This window comes from Perognathus longimembris, chromosome 7, assembly GCF_023159225.1.
Source record: "Perognathus longimembris pacificus isolate PPM17 chromosome 7, ASM2315922v1, whole genome shotgun sequence".
Taxonomy (NCBI): Eukaryota; Metazoa; Chordata; class Mammalia; order Rodentia; family Heteromyidae; genus Perognathus; species Perognathus longimembris.
Genome location: NC_063167.1, coordinates 46,240,091 through 46,255,631, shown reverse-complemented (window position 1 = coordinate 46,255,631; position 15,541 = coordinate 46,240,091). Strand labels below are relative to the sequence as shown.

The window sequence follows — 15,541 nt, the reverse complement described above, 5'->3', positions numbered from 1 at the left end:
CAGGAAAAGATGACAATGTTGGGGAAATATTGAGGAAGTGTAGGCTACAGCTCTTAAGGACCTATTAATGTGAGACAGGAAGGAGCAATCAGGTATGAATCCAATCAAAAATGCAAGTTTGGTTATCTGGTAGAGACAATTCTTCCAGTAAGAGACACCAAGTGGCTAAGAGAAAGTTGAAACTATTCTGTTTCTACCTGCTACCAGGCTTAGAGATAATTTTCTACCATTGTAACTATAGTTGGTGCTGTAAGCCATTTTTTCAGGGAGCCATTGTATTCCAGACCAACTGTACTATAGTTTCACTCACTGTGTTTTGACTTTGGGAAACTTGCCCATTGTAGGGAAAGCAAAGTGATATCATCTCAGGTGCTCCAATCAATTCACAAAAGTGGCCTCGATATGATGTTGAAAGAAATGCTGAAGCCAATGAGAAAGATAGCAGTGATTGATTAATGATGCCATCATATCATATGGACATTGAGAATAAAAGGATGAGAGATATGCTAGTCAATTAACAGTATGTGAAGGCAAAGGTGAAATATGCAAGGCCAACCTGCCAAACACATGCAGCAATAATCTGCCTGAACAAAGAAGAGCCAGCAGTGTTGTTCAGAGTCTGAAACAATCAGTAATGACCAAAACAAGAAGACTGTGTGAGAAAATGGCTACCTTTTGAACTACACGCTTAGAAGTTTTCAGGTTAATTTTCGTTTTGGATTTTCATAACTATGAGGGAGCAAGCTAGCCTTGTTCCTACCTTACAAATGGAGAAGCTGAGGCCAGAGCAGTTCTAGAGTTCATTCAAGGTCACACTGCCAGTGAGGAGGTACAGCCCCATATTCAAGGCCTAGTCCTTCATACCATACAGAATTGACTCCCTGACAGTAGGCCTATGAGACCTGGAAGCATGGGAGAGAGCTATAAATGGTCACATTGTATGGGCACTCAGAAGAGCAAGGACCCTGGGGACACATTCATTTGTGTGTCTTTTGGCTGTCACCCAACTAGCCTCAGCACCTTTGAATGTGAAAGACACCATGGGTTCCAAGTCTTTGTCTACGTACATTTTTTGAACCATTGCTAAAATAAACCTTGACTTATCCTCTTACAGAGAGGATAAAAACCCTTGGGTACATTGTTTCATTTGGCCTTGGTTTCCTCAACTGTAAAATGAGGTTGGACCCGTTTGGTTAATCTTCAAATGATGGCGTACACTATCATGTGTTCATGATAATGACCAGGGCTCTCACAGAAATGTCAGTGAATACTGAGCTGTCCTTCTCAGAGAAAGGGGCTTTTGTTCATGGTGAGAGCTGGGCTTTTCTGAAGCAGTTTTGTACCATGTAAACTGTGAGAGTTTAAAGTCCACTGGATTAGTGTATCACACTGTGACCTTCTCATCACAAAATCCTAGGAAAACAGCAAGTGCTTCTAATAGGTGAGTATGAGGATATGACTTTTCTATGCCAAGTGGCCTAGTTATAATTAATGACCAGTCCAAGAGGTCATGATCTGATAATTAAATGAACTTTTCTTAGTTATGAAGAAGCACAATAATAAAACTGGTAGTCTTTCCTTTGTTTGTCCAGACTAAACAATTTTAGATAAGGGCAAGGTTTCCCAGTTATATCACTATACAATAAAGAGTCCTTGACTAGGAATCATAAATGCTGGTTCTGCCACTTAATTGGTCTCTTTGAACAAGTTACTTGTAATTGTTTAAACCAAGGAAGAGCATACTTCTTTTCTAGCACACAAGACATGTGAGAATAAAATATGGACATGATAAGTAATGTCATCCACAGACCTGTACCAGTTCCTATGCTTATGAAGACAGGGACCAAGTTGCTCTGTTTCCCCTACCATGTTCAATGCTAGCACAGTGCCAAAACTACAGGGAAAGTTCCAAATGTACCTGTTGAGGAAATGAAGCATTTAAAAACTTTTAAGCATCTTGATAGCAATGTTCTACTTGTGCATAACATTTACCTGCTTATGGTATTTAAAATATGTAATATACATAGTACTGTGCAATGTTTTCTAAAAATTACAAAATTATAGTTCTGATACATAATAGAAGCACAATAAAGTAATAAAAAAAGAAGGGCTTTGGGCAATAGAGAAATTGTGTGACAATGCACAATTCTATTATGTATTCAGAATTTCCTCCTAATCATGGGGATAATATCTCTTCTGCAGAAATGTTCAAGTTTAGAGTTATAGCCGAGTTTTTAGCCCTAACTCTAGGCTTGGAATCGTGAGCTAAGGTGGGGACATGATATGCTTCCTTTTTACTTAAATGTGTGGGGTGAATTAAGTCCAACAGCAGGTACATTCATGAAGCATTTAAAGAGCTAGTATGAGGTCACAGTTTTCTGAATTGCCCAACTGTCATTTGAGATATAGATCACATAAGATAATGCTTGCAGACTTCTACAAAGCTAAATTGGCTTTCCTATCTTGAAAGGGTACTCATGTTTATATTACTTCTCTGAATTTCTCTCATGATCACTCTCCTATTCTCTGATCTAAACACATAGGCTTCCCTGTTATTTTTTGCCCAGGAGCCCAACCCATTCTCATTCTGGGCCTTTGCAGTTGCTCTTTCTCCTGCTTGGATTCTTTCTCTGGAAAAAAAAAAATCACATGGCTGTTAACTTCCCCTCCCTTTCAAGTCTATTTCCAAATGTCTCCGCATCACAGTCTCCCACCATCATTCTGTTTACAACTGTAAACCTACCAGCCCCATTCTATGCTTCTCCATAGAACTTATTGTCATGCATTATGTTCTATATTTTATGTTTGTTAATTGCCTGTCTCTCACACACACATGAATCTGGTAGAAGTTCAACAGAAGCAGAATTTTCATCTGTGTTATGTACTATTGAACAAATAGTGCCTGACAGCTAGGATGCATTTGACTATAATTTCTGAGTTAATAGTCTTCTGTACTAGGCTTTGTAAGCAAGATTTGCGTCTTCCAATGCAGAAAAGATACAAAACTAGGGGCTGGGGATATGGCCTAGTGGCAAGAGTGCTTGCCTTGTATACATGAAGCCCTGGGTTCGATTCCCCAGCACCACATATATAGAAAACGGCCAGAAGTGGCCCTGTGGCTCAAGTGGCAGAGTGCTAGCCTTGAGCAAAAGGAAGCCAGGGACAGTGCTCAGGCCCTGAGTCCAAGGCCCAAAGATACAAAACTAACTTGTGATAGACACATAAAACTTGAGAAAGATTGAATTAAATAGGAAAGTTAGATATGAATTTGTCTATTTAATAATGCAGAGAAGTATGCTTACAGGTATTGGGAAAAGAAGTAAATCTTTAGACTTCAACCTAGGGAGACAATCCATATAAAGAACCCACATCATTCAGCAATGCCAGAGACTCTTAGAGGTAGACATTCTTGGAGGTAGCGCAGATCAATCATCTCATTCTGTTTGTAAGGGAAACCTAGCTATGCTATGTAAAGTAATTTCCTTCAAAGTATAGAGCTTTACAATCCCTTACATTCAATCTCAAGCCTGATTCTGGATCCATGTCTTTTCTGCTGACTGCAGAAATTCAATGAACACACTGAACTCCTAAATTGTTCCTTTTTTTTTTTTTTGCCAGTCCAGGGGCTTGGACTCAAGGCCTGAGCACTGTCCCTGGCTTCTTTTTGCTCAAGGCTAGCACTCTGCCGCTTGCGCCACAGCGCCAGTCCTGGCTGTTTTCTGTATATGTGGTGCTGGGGAATTGAACCCAGGGCTTCATGTATATGAGGCAAGCACTCTTGCCACTAGGCCATACTCCCAGCCCCCACTGAACTCCTAAGATCAACAATTCTCTAGTCAGAAACCACAATACTCACATTGTACCGTGTCACATCATCAACATTCATTTACTTATTAAAAAAAAGAAACCCTCCTGCATTCCAACTCAAACTTTAGAATTCTCGAAGCCACTCATTGAAGACTTAGTCATAAAGCAGAGAGAAGAAAATGAAATCAGGAAGGGAATTCTAGAGTAGAAGAATGAGAAAGAAAGAAAAAGAATAAAAGGAAAGCAAAGGAAGACAGAAAAGAAAAAGCATACAGTGCATTATCATAATGAACTCAGAATTTCTTTGAAAAGCTGAGTTATAATGAGTCCTTTTCCATCTTGAAACCATTTTGGAGAAAATCACCAAGATAGTTCAAGTTGAAGTATATATTATCAAATGCACTAGCCCTTTTGCTTGTCAAAATGTACTATAGACAACAATTTAGAACTACATAATATACTTTTTCTTATTTCCTAATTGCATTGTTAGTGAGAATATAAATTTAAACATTTATTTTTACATCCACTATCATGCCAAAAATAATACTACACAACTTATAGTAGATAGTCATTTGAGTCACTTCTATCTGATTCTGTACACTTTATAAACGAATACCCTAGGAGAGACTCCTGCTCTTTTAGAGCTTACCTTTTATGTAAGAGATTCAGCCCATGTGTGTTTAAACAAGTACAAGCCATCAGTATGGCTTTGAGGACCCTGTGTTCCATGGGATATGTTTGAGAGGCCTGGGGAGAAGAGTGATAAGGAAGTTATTTTCAGGAGGTTCAGCCTTGCTGGAATCACAAGAAAATGAGCAACTCCAGAAGCTGGGGGAAGAGGATTGGAAGCAAAGCAAGAGCTTGAAGAGAGAAAAGACACTATTCAAAATACTGAGAGACAAGCTGTATGATAATCGTACTAGGTGGGATTGATGAAGGCAGCAGGCCAGAGCATGCAGCCTTTGTAGGCTATGGATTTTAGGAGAAATGGGAAGGTATTGATGTTTGCAAACAAGGAAATTATATGATATAGGGTGTATAAGCCTAGAATATCTTATAGAGGCATTCAAGTGACAAGCAAATTCCAAGAAGGAAGCTCCTTCCTGCTCTAGGACTAAATTTCCCACATAGCACTCCTTATGGCAATAAATAAACCACTCCATATTCAAAAGGATATTTAGGAGCTAGTGTACAAATGGATTGGACATAATATTTTGTGTCATATCCATTTTCTCCTTAGGAGATCCTACCTTTACTTTGCCTTCCCATTCCCTCTGTAACCTCCTTTTTCTGTGTGTGTGTGTGTGTGTGTGTGTGTGTGTGTGTGTGTGTGTGTGTGTGTGTGTGTGTGTTGGGGCCAAACTCAGGGCCTGGGCACTGTTCCTGAGCTTTTGTGCTCAAGGCAATGCTCTATCAATTGAGACACCATTTCTAGCTTTTTTTTGGGGGGGGGGGGTAGGGGCTGTTAATTGGAGATAAGAGTCTCTTGGACTTTCCTGCCCAGGCTGTCTTTTGAACTATGATCCTCAGACATCAGCCTCCAGAGTAGCTAGGATTACAGGCATGCGCCACTGGTTTGTAACCTCCTCGTTATTCAGCTAATTTCTGACTGGGAATTTCTAATAAAAGTGCTAATCTATAAACATTTTCCCTCCTTTGACTCATGTCTCCTTTTTATTGAATCTATGAGTCTATGTAATGATTTTACTTAAAATTTTGTGGTGGTTTGTATGATAAAACTGATTCAAGAAGTGATAAGCTGCAAGAATTAAAGTAAATTGAAAATAATTTAAAAAATAATGTTATAATATCTAAAACTTCTGAAAATATAAAAAGATTTTTCTAGATACATCTTCAAATTTTCTCTTCTAGCTTTGTATTGTCCTCTAATTAAATCCCTTTTGTTAATAATTAACTTAGATTAGCCATGTGGGAAGACTAATAGCAATATTAAACAGCAATATTTGAAATGAAAAATGAATTTAATTCCATCATTTTTATGTAGCTAATTACTATGGTAAGTATAATGTTATTTACATAGTCATGGAGAATACGAGTATTACAGCCTAATATTAGGTTAATAGCATTTGATGGACTAGTATGAGACTCTAACCATCACTTATATCATCATTTCTGTAAGAAAACTTGTTCCAATGAACTATCTTGCAAACAGATTTTCAGGAACAGAAAATGAGTTGATGATTGTTGTGATGTGTTTATGTGGAACATGAATAGTATATGTGTTACGTCTAAGAGAAGGAATTGTTCTGAATCATCTAGAATATTTTTTCTAAATTAGTGTTTGTTTTCCCAGTAGTGGGGTTGACCTCTGTAATTGGGAACTTGCATATCTAAAGACTCTCTATCTGACACAGACTCTAGGAAGGAAAAAAAATTACATAGATATACATTAGACTCTACTATGCATGTTTAGATTTTCTAAAGTAACTTCATTATTTAAGTAAAAGGAATTAATTGGTAGAGTTAGAAGAATTCTGTCTAAAATATCTTAGCTAACTTCTATAGCTTACAAATGCTTTGTTCTTTTTGATCACATCAAGTAATTTTCCAAATGTATAAAACACTTTCTATATAAGAAAAAAAGATTTCATTGTTAATAGGATTTATTGTTTTTTTTCTTTTTTTTTTAAAGTTTTTATTATAAAACTGATGTACAGAGAGGTTATAGTTTCATACGTTAGGCATTGGATACATTTCTTGTACTGTTTGTTACCTTGTCCCTCATACCCCCTCCCCCCTCCCCCTTTCCCCTCCTGTGGTGTTCAGTTCACTTATACCAAACAGTTTTGCAAGTATTGCTTTTGTTGTTGTTTCTCTTATTTTTTATAGGATTTATTGTAACAAGAGTAGTGTGGTTAATAATGGTTGGGTTTTTTTAACTGCATTTTTTTTTTTTGTCTTTTCTATTTTGGTACTGGGGATCAAACCCAGGACGTTGCACTTGCTAGGCAAGTGCTTTACCACTGAGCTACATCCCATCCCTAATCTTGAGTTGTACAAAATGATCTAAATGATTTTAGATATAAAAGGTATTATTAAGGAATTAAAGGTATGGTTTTGTGAGCTCTCATATTTAAAGTAGAGAGGAATGGAATGTGCAACTGAAGAAATGGAGGTCCATTCCCAGTTTGGCTAACACATTCACCTTCATACAAAGTTAAAAGAGAAAGTTCTTGGAGGGTCAAAAACATGAGGCTTGTTAAGCAGACCTGAGTTCAAAATTTCTATTCCACCATTTTCTGTATTGTTTCAATTTTTGTATTAGTTTCAGAGTTTAAAATTTAGGGAAAAATGTGCTCTACAAATGCTACATGCAAAGTATACTTACTTCTAGGTTATTGTGAGTAGTAAATATAATTCATAAAAAATTTGATAATCCCTTTGAATTATAATAAAGTCTTTCAACATGCTCTATGGTGTGTGTGTGTGTGTGTGTGTGTGTGTGTGTGTGTGTGTGTGTGTGTGTGTACGTATGTGTTGTCCCTGGGTACTGAATTCAGGGCTTGGGTTTATTTTACTATTTTGCTTAAGGATAGTGCTCTAACACTTGAGCCACAGGTCCATTTCCAACTTTTTGGTGGTTAATTGGCGATAAGAATCTCAAGGACTTTTGTGCCCTGGCTGACTTTGAATGGCAATTCTCAGATCTCAGCCTCCTGAGTAGCTAGGATTACTGACATGAGCTACCAGCACACAGGTTCAACAAGCTTTTTAACTTTAAAAAATTGTAATGTATGGGGGCTGGGGATATGGCCTAGTGGCAAGAGTGCTTGCCTCATATACATGAGGCCCTGGGTTCGATTCCCCAGCACCACATATACAGAAAATGGCCAGAAGTGGCACTGTGGCTCAAGTGGCAGAGTGCTAGCCTTGAGCAAGAAGAAGCCAGGGACAGTGCTCAGGCCCTGAGACCAAGCCCCAGGACTGGCAAAATAAAAAATAAAAAAAAAAATTGTAATGTGGAATGAAACCTTTGCACCTAGAGGTTGCTTTCCTAATAAAGTATCCAAGAGCCTAAACATAGAGTTAAAAACACAAAGTGCCTTTAGTCAGGTCTATAGGAACAAGGAAAGTTACTGTCGGGTGTATGTGTACACACACACACACACACACACACACACAGTATCCTAAAAAATCACAGCTTAGTTATCTTAGTATACCATGTGTGCAAAGTCCATTTTCAAGCTTTAATAATGATATAGCCAATCTACACAGCCTTTAGCAAATAATTCTGTTCACTCATTGTCTTTCCCTTCATATCATACTATATAAGATCCACCTCATTTGGCCTATAATAGAACTATAGAGCCACAGAGCCACAGACTACTGGTGATCTGCTTAAAGTCCCTGCACAATGATTAAGTTCCATTTATAGCATTAGGATCACTAGGCACTATTAGAACCTGGATTCTAATAGGCATTGAATAAAGGGAGCCAATATCTTGCCCTATACAAATGAGTCCATGAAACTAAATTGCAAACCACTGTGCTGAATATGTGTTTACTTTTGTATCACATCAAGTAGGGAAGAGTTACTAACAAGTTGCCATCACCATGCTTTTCCTCGGTAGAGGCTGAAATACTTTAGCAGTCAAATGCAAATGTACCATCTTTCTCTCTGTAGAAAGGTGCTTCTATACATGACTGCATGAGAGAGAGGGGGGAGGGAGAGAGGGAGGGAGGGAGGGAAGGAGAGAGAGAAAGAGGAGAGAGATGTACTCACTGAGATTAGACATTGTTTTCACTGTCTAGATATGTAGTGGCATCACAGTCCCCTGGCATTACAGCAAAAGGCTGCCATGATAGCATTTTAAGGCACTTTGGAGGTTCTTTATCTTTCCAAGGTTACTGTGGTAGTTGCAATAGCTTGGATTTCTCTACAGATGCATGAAGCAGCATCCTAACTTCAGGGTGAGAGAAATTCACTAGTGGAATTGTGAGGTTCAGAAACAGAAACAAGTATGCACAATAACAAGTATGTAAACCGGCTGGAAGGCCATTGACAAGCAAACTGATTTCTGAGTAAGGTTCCTGCTTACCTTTCCAAGGTCACTGAACCATTAAGGTTATAAGGCTTGAAAAGCATTTAAATCGAAACTAGAAATAAATGTATTAGCAACACTTGGATTTTTAAATCAGTGGACACACTTGTCCTTTTTTTTAAAAAAAAATAAGTCTGATAAGTCAGTTCTAGCACAGTGTCACCTCTAATTCCTACCAGTGCAACGATAACATCCTTCATTAGATAAATTTGGCAAACCTAGAAGCAGTGCTAATTCAGCTCCAATAGGAGTCTTTGTTACAGTTCCTATTTCAGTTAAGGCAGCTCAGATAAGCTTATCACAAGGCTCTGAACTGACATCCTGGGATGGCACAAAGGACTATACTGCCAGAAGAATCATTAATGAGCATCAATAAATGTTACTGCTTTCAGAGAGGATACTACAGTTTTCAAGGCAAGAAGTAAATGAAGGATCTTCAATATCCCCATGTAAGAATGGAATGTAATCAGAATGTATATAGATTCATTTTCAATAAATGCTACATAAAATTGAGCTTAAGAAGTACAGTATTTTATAGTCATTTTTTCTTTCTCAAGAGGATAACTCATAAGTGAAAAGTACACAAGTAATGCTCTATTTGTCTAGTCTTGTTATCCAAATGTTAAATTCATTTGGCATTAACAAGTTATTATTAATTCTTACATTACCAACCTCAATTTATTTAGGCCTGTACTTAAAGAACTAGCTTGAGATCCCTTCACTAACAAAACCAGGTTCCAACCTCTCTCTTTTAAGGCTATTTCCCAAAATCTGTGGGTTTCACTCTAGAATTCTTTACTTCCCCAAATCACATTAACAACATTTGACTTGGAGACAGAAAGAGCAAAAATATTTCATTTCTGCCAAATAAGTACTAGACTTCTTCTTCTTCTTCTTCTTCTTCTTCTTCTTCTTCTTCTTCTTCTTCTTCTTCTTCTTCTTCTTCTTCTTCTTCTTCGTCTCTTCTTCCTCTTCCTCCTCCTCCTCCTCCCCTTCTCTCCTTCTGCCTTCTTCTTCTTTCTTCCTCTCATTTGATTCTGCAAATTTCTAAGGAATGTTGAAAACTGGGAGGACCAACCTTGGTCTAAAAGGTGGCCTCCCTGCCATTTTCATGGCTGATTTGAGACCCATTATGCGCTCCATTCTGCATTGTAAAAATGTAAGCTGGGGACACAATTTCTGCCTGTCATCTTAGGAAAGGCCAGGAGTTGTGCATCATCCTGTAGTGTGAAAACAAAAACCAAAGCCGCTGCCCCATTCTTTTCTGATCAGCTAGGTTCCCCCTCGCCCCCAAGGCAATCTTGGCTGTCAATATCTTAGGCTAGGAAGGGTAATTTAGTAGAATAATATATAGTTTAAATGGCATCTCCCCAGGGAAGATTCTTCCTGACACTTAAAACTGAATGCAAAAAGATAACGGGCAAGTAACCATTTGATTCTGGGTTAAGAACCATTGCATGAGGGAAAGCATCGAAGCACAAAATTCTTTTTAACCTGACAAGGAGCTGTCAAAAGAGGCCCAGATATTTCCCATATATTGCTCCTTGTGGTGCAATGACAGCCCCATAAAACTAGACTTTATGAACCAAATTCCATGCATTCCCCTCGCTCCAATAATAGCATAGAGAGATACACATATCTTACAAGAATTTAAAAAAAAAGAATGATACCATCCCTTCAAAATGACAGTGACCTCTCCTTGTCAATTTCAGAAAACAAGTTTCCGTTGTAAATGTTTAATCAGGGACCCAGCACAGAAAACCTGTCTTCTCTCCCAACTTATTTTTCTCGGCAAGCTTTCCCCTAGCTAGGTCTCAGCTTCCTGAAAACACTTTTGGCTTTTCTCTCTCCAAGGAGCTAGGAGCTCTGTAGGTTCTGAACAGCCCAGTGGTTCCATTGCTTTAATCTGAGCCCTGGTCTGCTGCATACAAACTGCAGTATATCTCCGCTTGCAAAACCTTGCCAACCAGGTTCTAGAATCGGCTGCCACGCACTCCTCCAGGCTGCTCTGCCCAAATCTTGCCTGCAGCCAGACAAGTATAGCAGAAAGCATCCTACCTTCCATCATGGTGGCAGAATTGCATTCCTTAATTTCCAAGGAGTCTGAAAAAAACCACAAGAGGAGACGCTTCCAGGTCCCAGCGACGTCTTCGCTTTCCCCAGGCCGCCGCTGAGATCTGGGCTCTATCCGCTGCCAAAGGCAAGAGGAGGCACAAGTTGTTACCCGGAAAGACAGGCCATGGCTGCTGCTGGCGCGGCTTCACCTCCAGGCTCCCAGGAAGATGCTGAGAGAGAAAGGCAAGCGCAGCGAGCCGGCCGAGCTGCACCGCCTGCGCCGCCTCCGCCAATCCCTTCAGCTCTGGACCGCGTCACATGGTAGCCAGCCTGCATCTCCTGACACAATACCCCCGGAGAGCACACAGAACCGATTTCCCGTCCCCACTGCCCTCCACCCCCACCGCGGGCGCTTGGCACCCCAGACACAGCCCCTTCCCCACCTGGTGACGCACTCCCCTCGCCCCGCGCCCGGTCCCGAGCTGCGGCTGCGGCTGCGCGCCCCACTGGAAGGGCAGGCGCGGCCACCTTAACAGGGACTCGGGCTTGAAGGGAGCACCTAGGTGGCTTCGCGGTGGAGGGGACTTCTGTTTATTTATTTATTTTAAAGGTACAAAACAACAACAACAAGAAAAGACTTCTCAATAAACAGGCTCGGCCCAAATTCTGGGCAACAGAATCGTAGGTTCCCCATTCCAATCTCTTGTGCCCTGAAGGAATTCCAAATGTCAGTGCACATCTGTGACTCTCTCTCTCTCTTCCTCCCCCCACCCTCCCTATCTCTCTCCCTCTCATTCAGGAGAGAGAAAAAAATCCATCTGCTGACGTCACGTCATAAACAATTATCCCCGAAAGGATGATGCAGATTTTTTTTTTTTTACCCCAGCTGCCTTCAAGAGAGCCAGGGAATTAATTGCGCATGCCATGCCGAAGGGCTGGGAACTGTCATTAAAACAAAGAAACAAAAGAACCCACCCGAGTGGAGCTCGGGAATCAAACTCGCAACGCTTGAGATCATTTCTGGGGCAGGAGGCGGGAGAAGGGTGAAAGTAGAGAGAGGAGGTCTTAGTATCTTAGTAGCCGGAGCGAAGACATCTGTGCACGCTGGCTTCCCTCCACTCCAGCCGGTCAGGATGTAGACTGGACCCTGCAGGGCGCCTCTCCATAACCGGGTTCGAGTCCCAAGACTACCACCAGCGAGCGCACTTGGGAGCCCCCTCTCCGCCCCAGGTGAGGAGGGAGCCCTTCTCCCAACCAAGAGTTTTCGGGGGCCAATACCTGCCTTGCAGAAAACAGATGTTCTTCTAAGTGGCACGTTTTGCCAGACTCCTTCAAGCCTATTCGTTCACCCCAAGGCAAGCCGCGGTGGGGGGCAATTGTACCTGGCTGTGGCTGGAGGGGTGGGAGGAGCTCAGGGATCATTCCCAGGGCTGGGATCTGCGTGCTGGGAGGATGCCACTGTGGGAAGGATTCCGGCACCAATTCTGGTTGGGTTGAGATCTGTCACCTGACTGCTCTTCAGAGACCCAGAGGGCCCCAGATGGCTACTCCCAAAGAACTCAGGGAGTTAAAATGGCTAGGTGGCACATGGTGGAGGCGGGGCATGAAGGGAGAGAGGAGAAGACAGGAGGCTGATGAACCCTATCCCTAACAGAAACAGGGTTCCTCCTTCTATAATGTCCAAATCATCCATCACAGAGGAACTGAGAGCAACAAATGAAAATGTACACAAAATACTTTAACTAGGATTAAGTCTTCAATACTAGGATTGTCTCCAATACTATTATTGATAGTTTATATTATAATGGCTGGTGTGTGTGTGTGGCTTGAACTTGAACCCACAGTGTAGCACATACTAGGCAAAGCATTCTATTCCACTTGAGCCATATCCTGAACCCTTTGGTTTTTATTTTTTTATATAGGATCTTGCTGATTTTGCCTTGAACAACAAAGCCAGGGACAATGCTCAGGCCCTGAGTTTAAGCCCCAGGACTGGGGAAAAAAAAGGAGGGCTGGGGCTAGGAATGTGGCCTAGTAGTAGAGTGCTTGCCTCATTTGCCTAGGAATCCTTGAACTTAGAATCCTTTTGTCTCTGCCTCCTGCCTCCTCCACATCTCTAGTTGGGACTATAGGACTGCACCACCACACCTGACTATTCATGTACTTTTAATATTGTTTAACCTTGTTCTTCCAGAGTAAATATACTGGTGACTGAGAAATACTAAAGAAAATATGATTAAAGCAGCATTGACTGAGAGCAGCATTTTCAGAAAACACAGTTCCTTAGCAACCCTGAGGTACTAAAATCTCACTGTTTTCTTTAAGGACAGGCAATTCAGTGGCCCCTACATTTCAAAATAAAAATCTCTGGAGAGATACTTTTGACCATTTGCTTTTATCAATAAGGCAATTGAAATTACAAAAACAAAACAAAAGAAAACCATTGGGGCTGGGGATATGGCCTAGTGGCAAGAGTGCTTGGCTTGTATACATGAAGCCCTGGATTTGATTCCCCAGCACCACATATACAGAAAATGGCCAGAAGTGGCGCTGTGGCTCAAGTGGCAGAGTGCTAGCCTTGAGCAAAAAGAAGCCAGGGACAGTGCTCAGGCCCTGAGTTCAAGGCCCAGGACTGGCCAAAAAAACAAAACAAAACAAAAAACAAACAAAAAAACCCACCCCAAACCCTAAAACACTGAATTCTGAAGTAAAACCTGTCTTAAATACAACTTACCCTACTTTGAAAACTGTAGTCAAATTATTACAGAAGGGTTGATAAGTTTATATAGTTAGAAAATTCTTTTTGTAAAGGTTGGGATTGTGGACAGAAATTAATGTGAAATGGAGTTCAATACCAAAGTCGCTTACCCTGTGAAGTTATAGATCTCCATTACTGGTGGTTCCCTTATCCATGAAACAGAAACAATAATAACAAGTCTATAGGGTTATAATTAATTGTAAGAATCAGGTTGTATTAATGGTTTACAACAGGTCAAGCAGTGTTCTAAACACTCTGCCAATAAGTTACTTAGTATTGTGTCTGGAACATTATAAACCCCCATGCTAGAATTTCCAGAACTGGTATTATTACCACAAAAGGCCTGTGAGATGCACCAAAAATCTTTGCAGCCAAATGGGAGTTGAGTGTGCCACATACATAGAGAACAACACAGCAGAAGACCAAGGGACTCATCTGGAACATCAGATAGGAGACTTCTGCTAGACTTCCCAGTTAGAGAAGAATGATTATAACCAAATGAGATTAATAAGGAAGATCTTAGGCAGACAACATTTTAGAAAAAAAATACCAAAAATTGAAATGGGCACGGAGTGGCAGTTTTAAAGAAGTTAAGGAGTTCTAATGAGAAATAAGGTTCATGTAAAATCAGGAGGTAAAGGGAAGCAAGAAGGTAAAGGAGGAGAAGCCACTGCTAGAGATGAAAGTAAGGGACAAGCCCAAGCCTGACAGCCTGCCTCCTCCCTCAATGTAAGTTCTATAGTATGTTAGAGCAAACCTCTCAGATTTAATGCAGAATCAGACTTGCTGAAAGGACAGCTAGACAAAAAGTCCATTCAAAGATTTTCTAGGGGGCTGGGAATATGGCCTAGTGGCAAGAGTGCTTGCCTCGTATACATGAGGCCCTGGGTTCGATTCCTCAGCATCACATATACAGAAAATGGCCAGAAGTGGCGCTGTGGCTCAAGTGGCAGAGTGCTAGCCTTTAGCAAAAAAGAAGCCAGGGACAGTGCTCAGGCCCTGAGTTCACGGCCTAGGACTGGCCAAAAAAAAAAAAAAAAGATTCTCTAGGCTTTGATAGGAATGTAAAGTAATATAATCACTCTGGATAGCAGTCTGGAGGTTCCTCAAAAAACTAAACATAGACCTTCCCTATGACCCAGCCATACCACTCCTGGGCATCTACCCAGAACACCACAAGCTAAGAACCATACAGACACTTGTATATCTGTGCTCACTGCTAAACTATTCACAATAGCCAAGTTATGGCAACAGCCCAGATGCCTTCCAATACATGAGTGGATCCAAAAACAATGTGGTACCTATACACAATAGAATTTTACACAGCCCTTAGAAAGAATAAAATTATGTCATTTACAATGAAATAGATAGACCTAGAACAAATCATGTTTAATGGGGTAAGCCAAGCTCAGAAACACAAACAATGCATGATTTCTCTGAGCTTGGCTTACCACATTTAATATATATATATATATTTTATTTATTTATTTATTATTTTTTTTTTTTTTGGCCAGTCCTGTGCCTTGGACTCAGGGCCTGAGCACTGTCCCTGGCTTCTTCCCACTCAAGGCTAGCACTCTGCCACTTGAGCCACAGTGCCACTTCTGGCTGTTTTCTGTGTATGTGGTGCTGGGGAATTGAACCCAGGGCCTCATGTATATGAAGCAAGCACTCTTGCCACTAGGCCATATCCCCAGCCCGGCTTACCACATTTAAATGCATAATAAATTATACAGGATTCTAGGCATTCACACATAGTAAAAGCAAAGGAGGATACTCTTAGAAGAGGATCACAAAAGTGCAATGATTATGCACATCTGATCATATAAAATAATATTTATCAAAATAAACTCCAGGA

General features: G+C 40.7%; 1 protein-coding gene across 17 annotated transcripts in view; it reads right to left on the bottom strand.

Annotated features, from left to right (window-relative positions):
• Positions 1 to 12,474, bottom strand: part of Sgip1 (SH3GL interacting endocytic adaptor 1) — a 180,586-nt gene extending 168,112 nt beyond the window's left edge. For 4 of the 17 annotated variants that reach the window (XM_048351509.1, XM_048351523.1, XM_048351519.1 and 1 more), the window contains exon 1: positions 10,929 to 11,262. In XM_048351509.1, coding sequence (XP_048207466.1) covers positions 10,929 to 10,938 — 10 coding nt within the window. In that variant the 5' untranslated portion in view covers positions 10,939 to 11,262. Of the gene's footprint in view, positions 1 to 10,928; positions 11,267 to 11,368; positions 11,661 to 11,900 lie in introns of those variants that run through there. The other 13 variants (XM_048351513.1, XM_048351507.1, XM_048351521.1 and 10 more) reach the window with 9 other exon arrangements.
• Between the last annotated feature and the right edge of the window lie 3,067 nt (positions 12,475 to 15,541).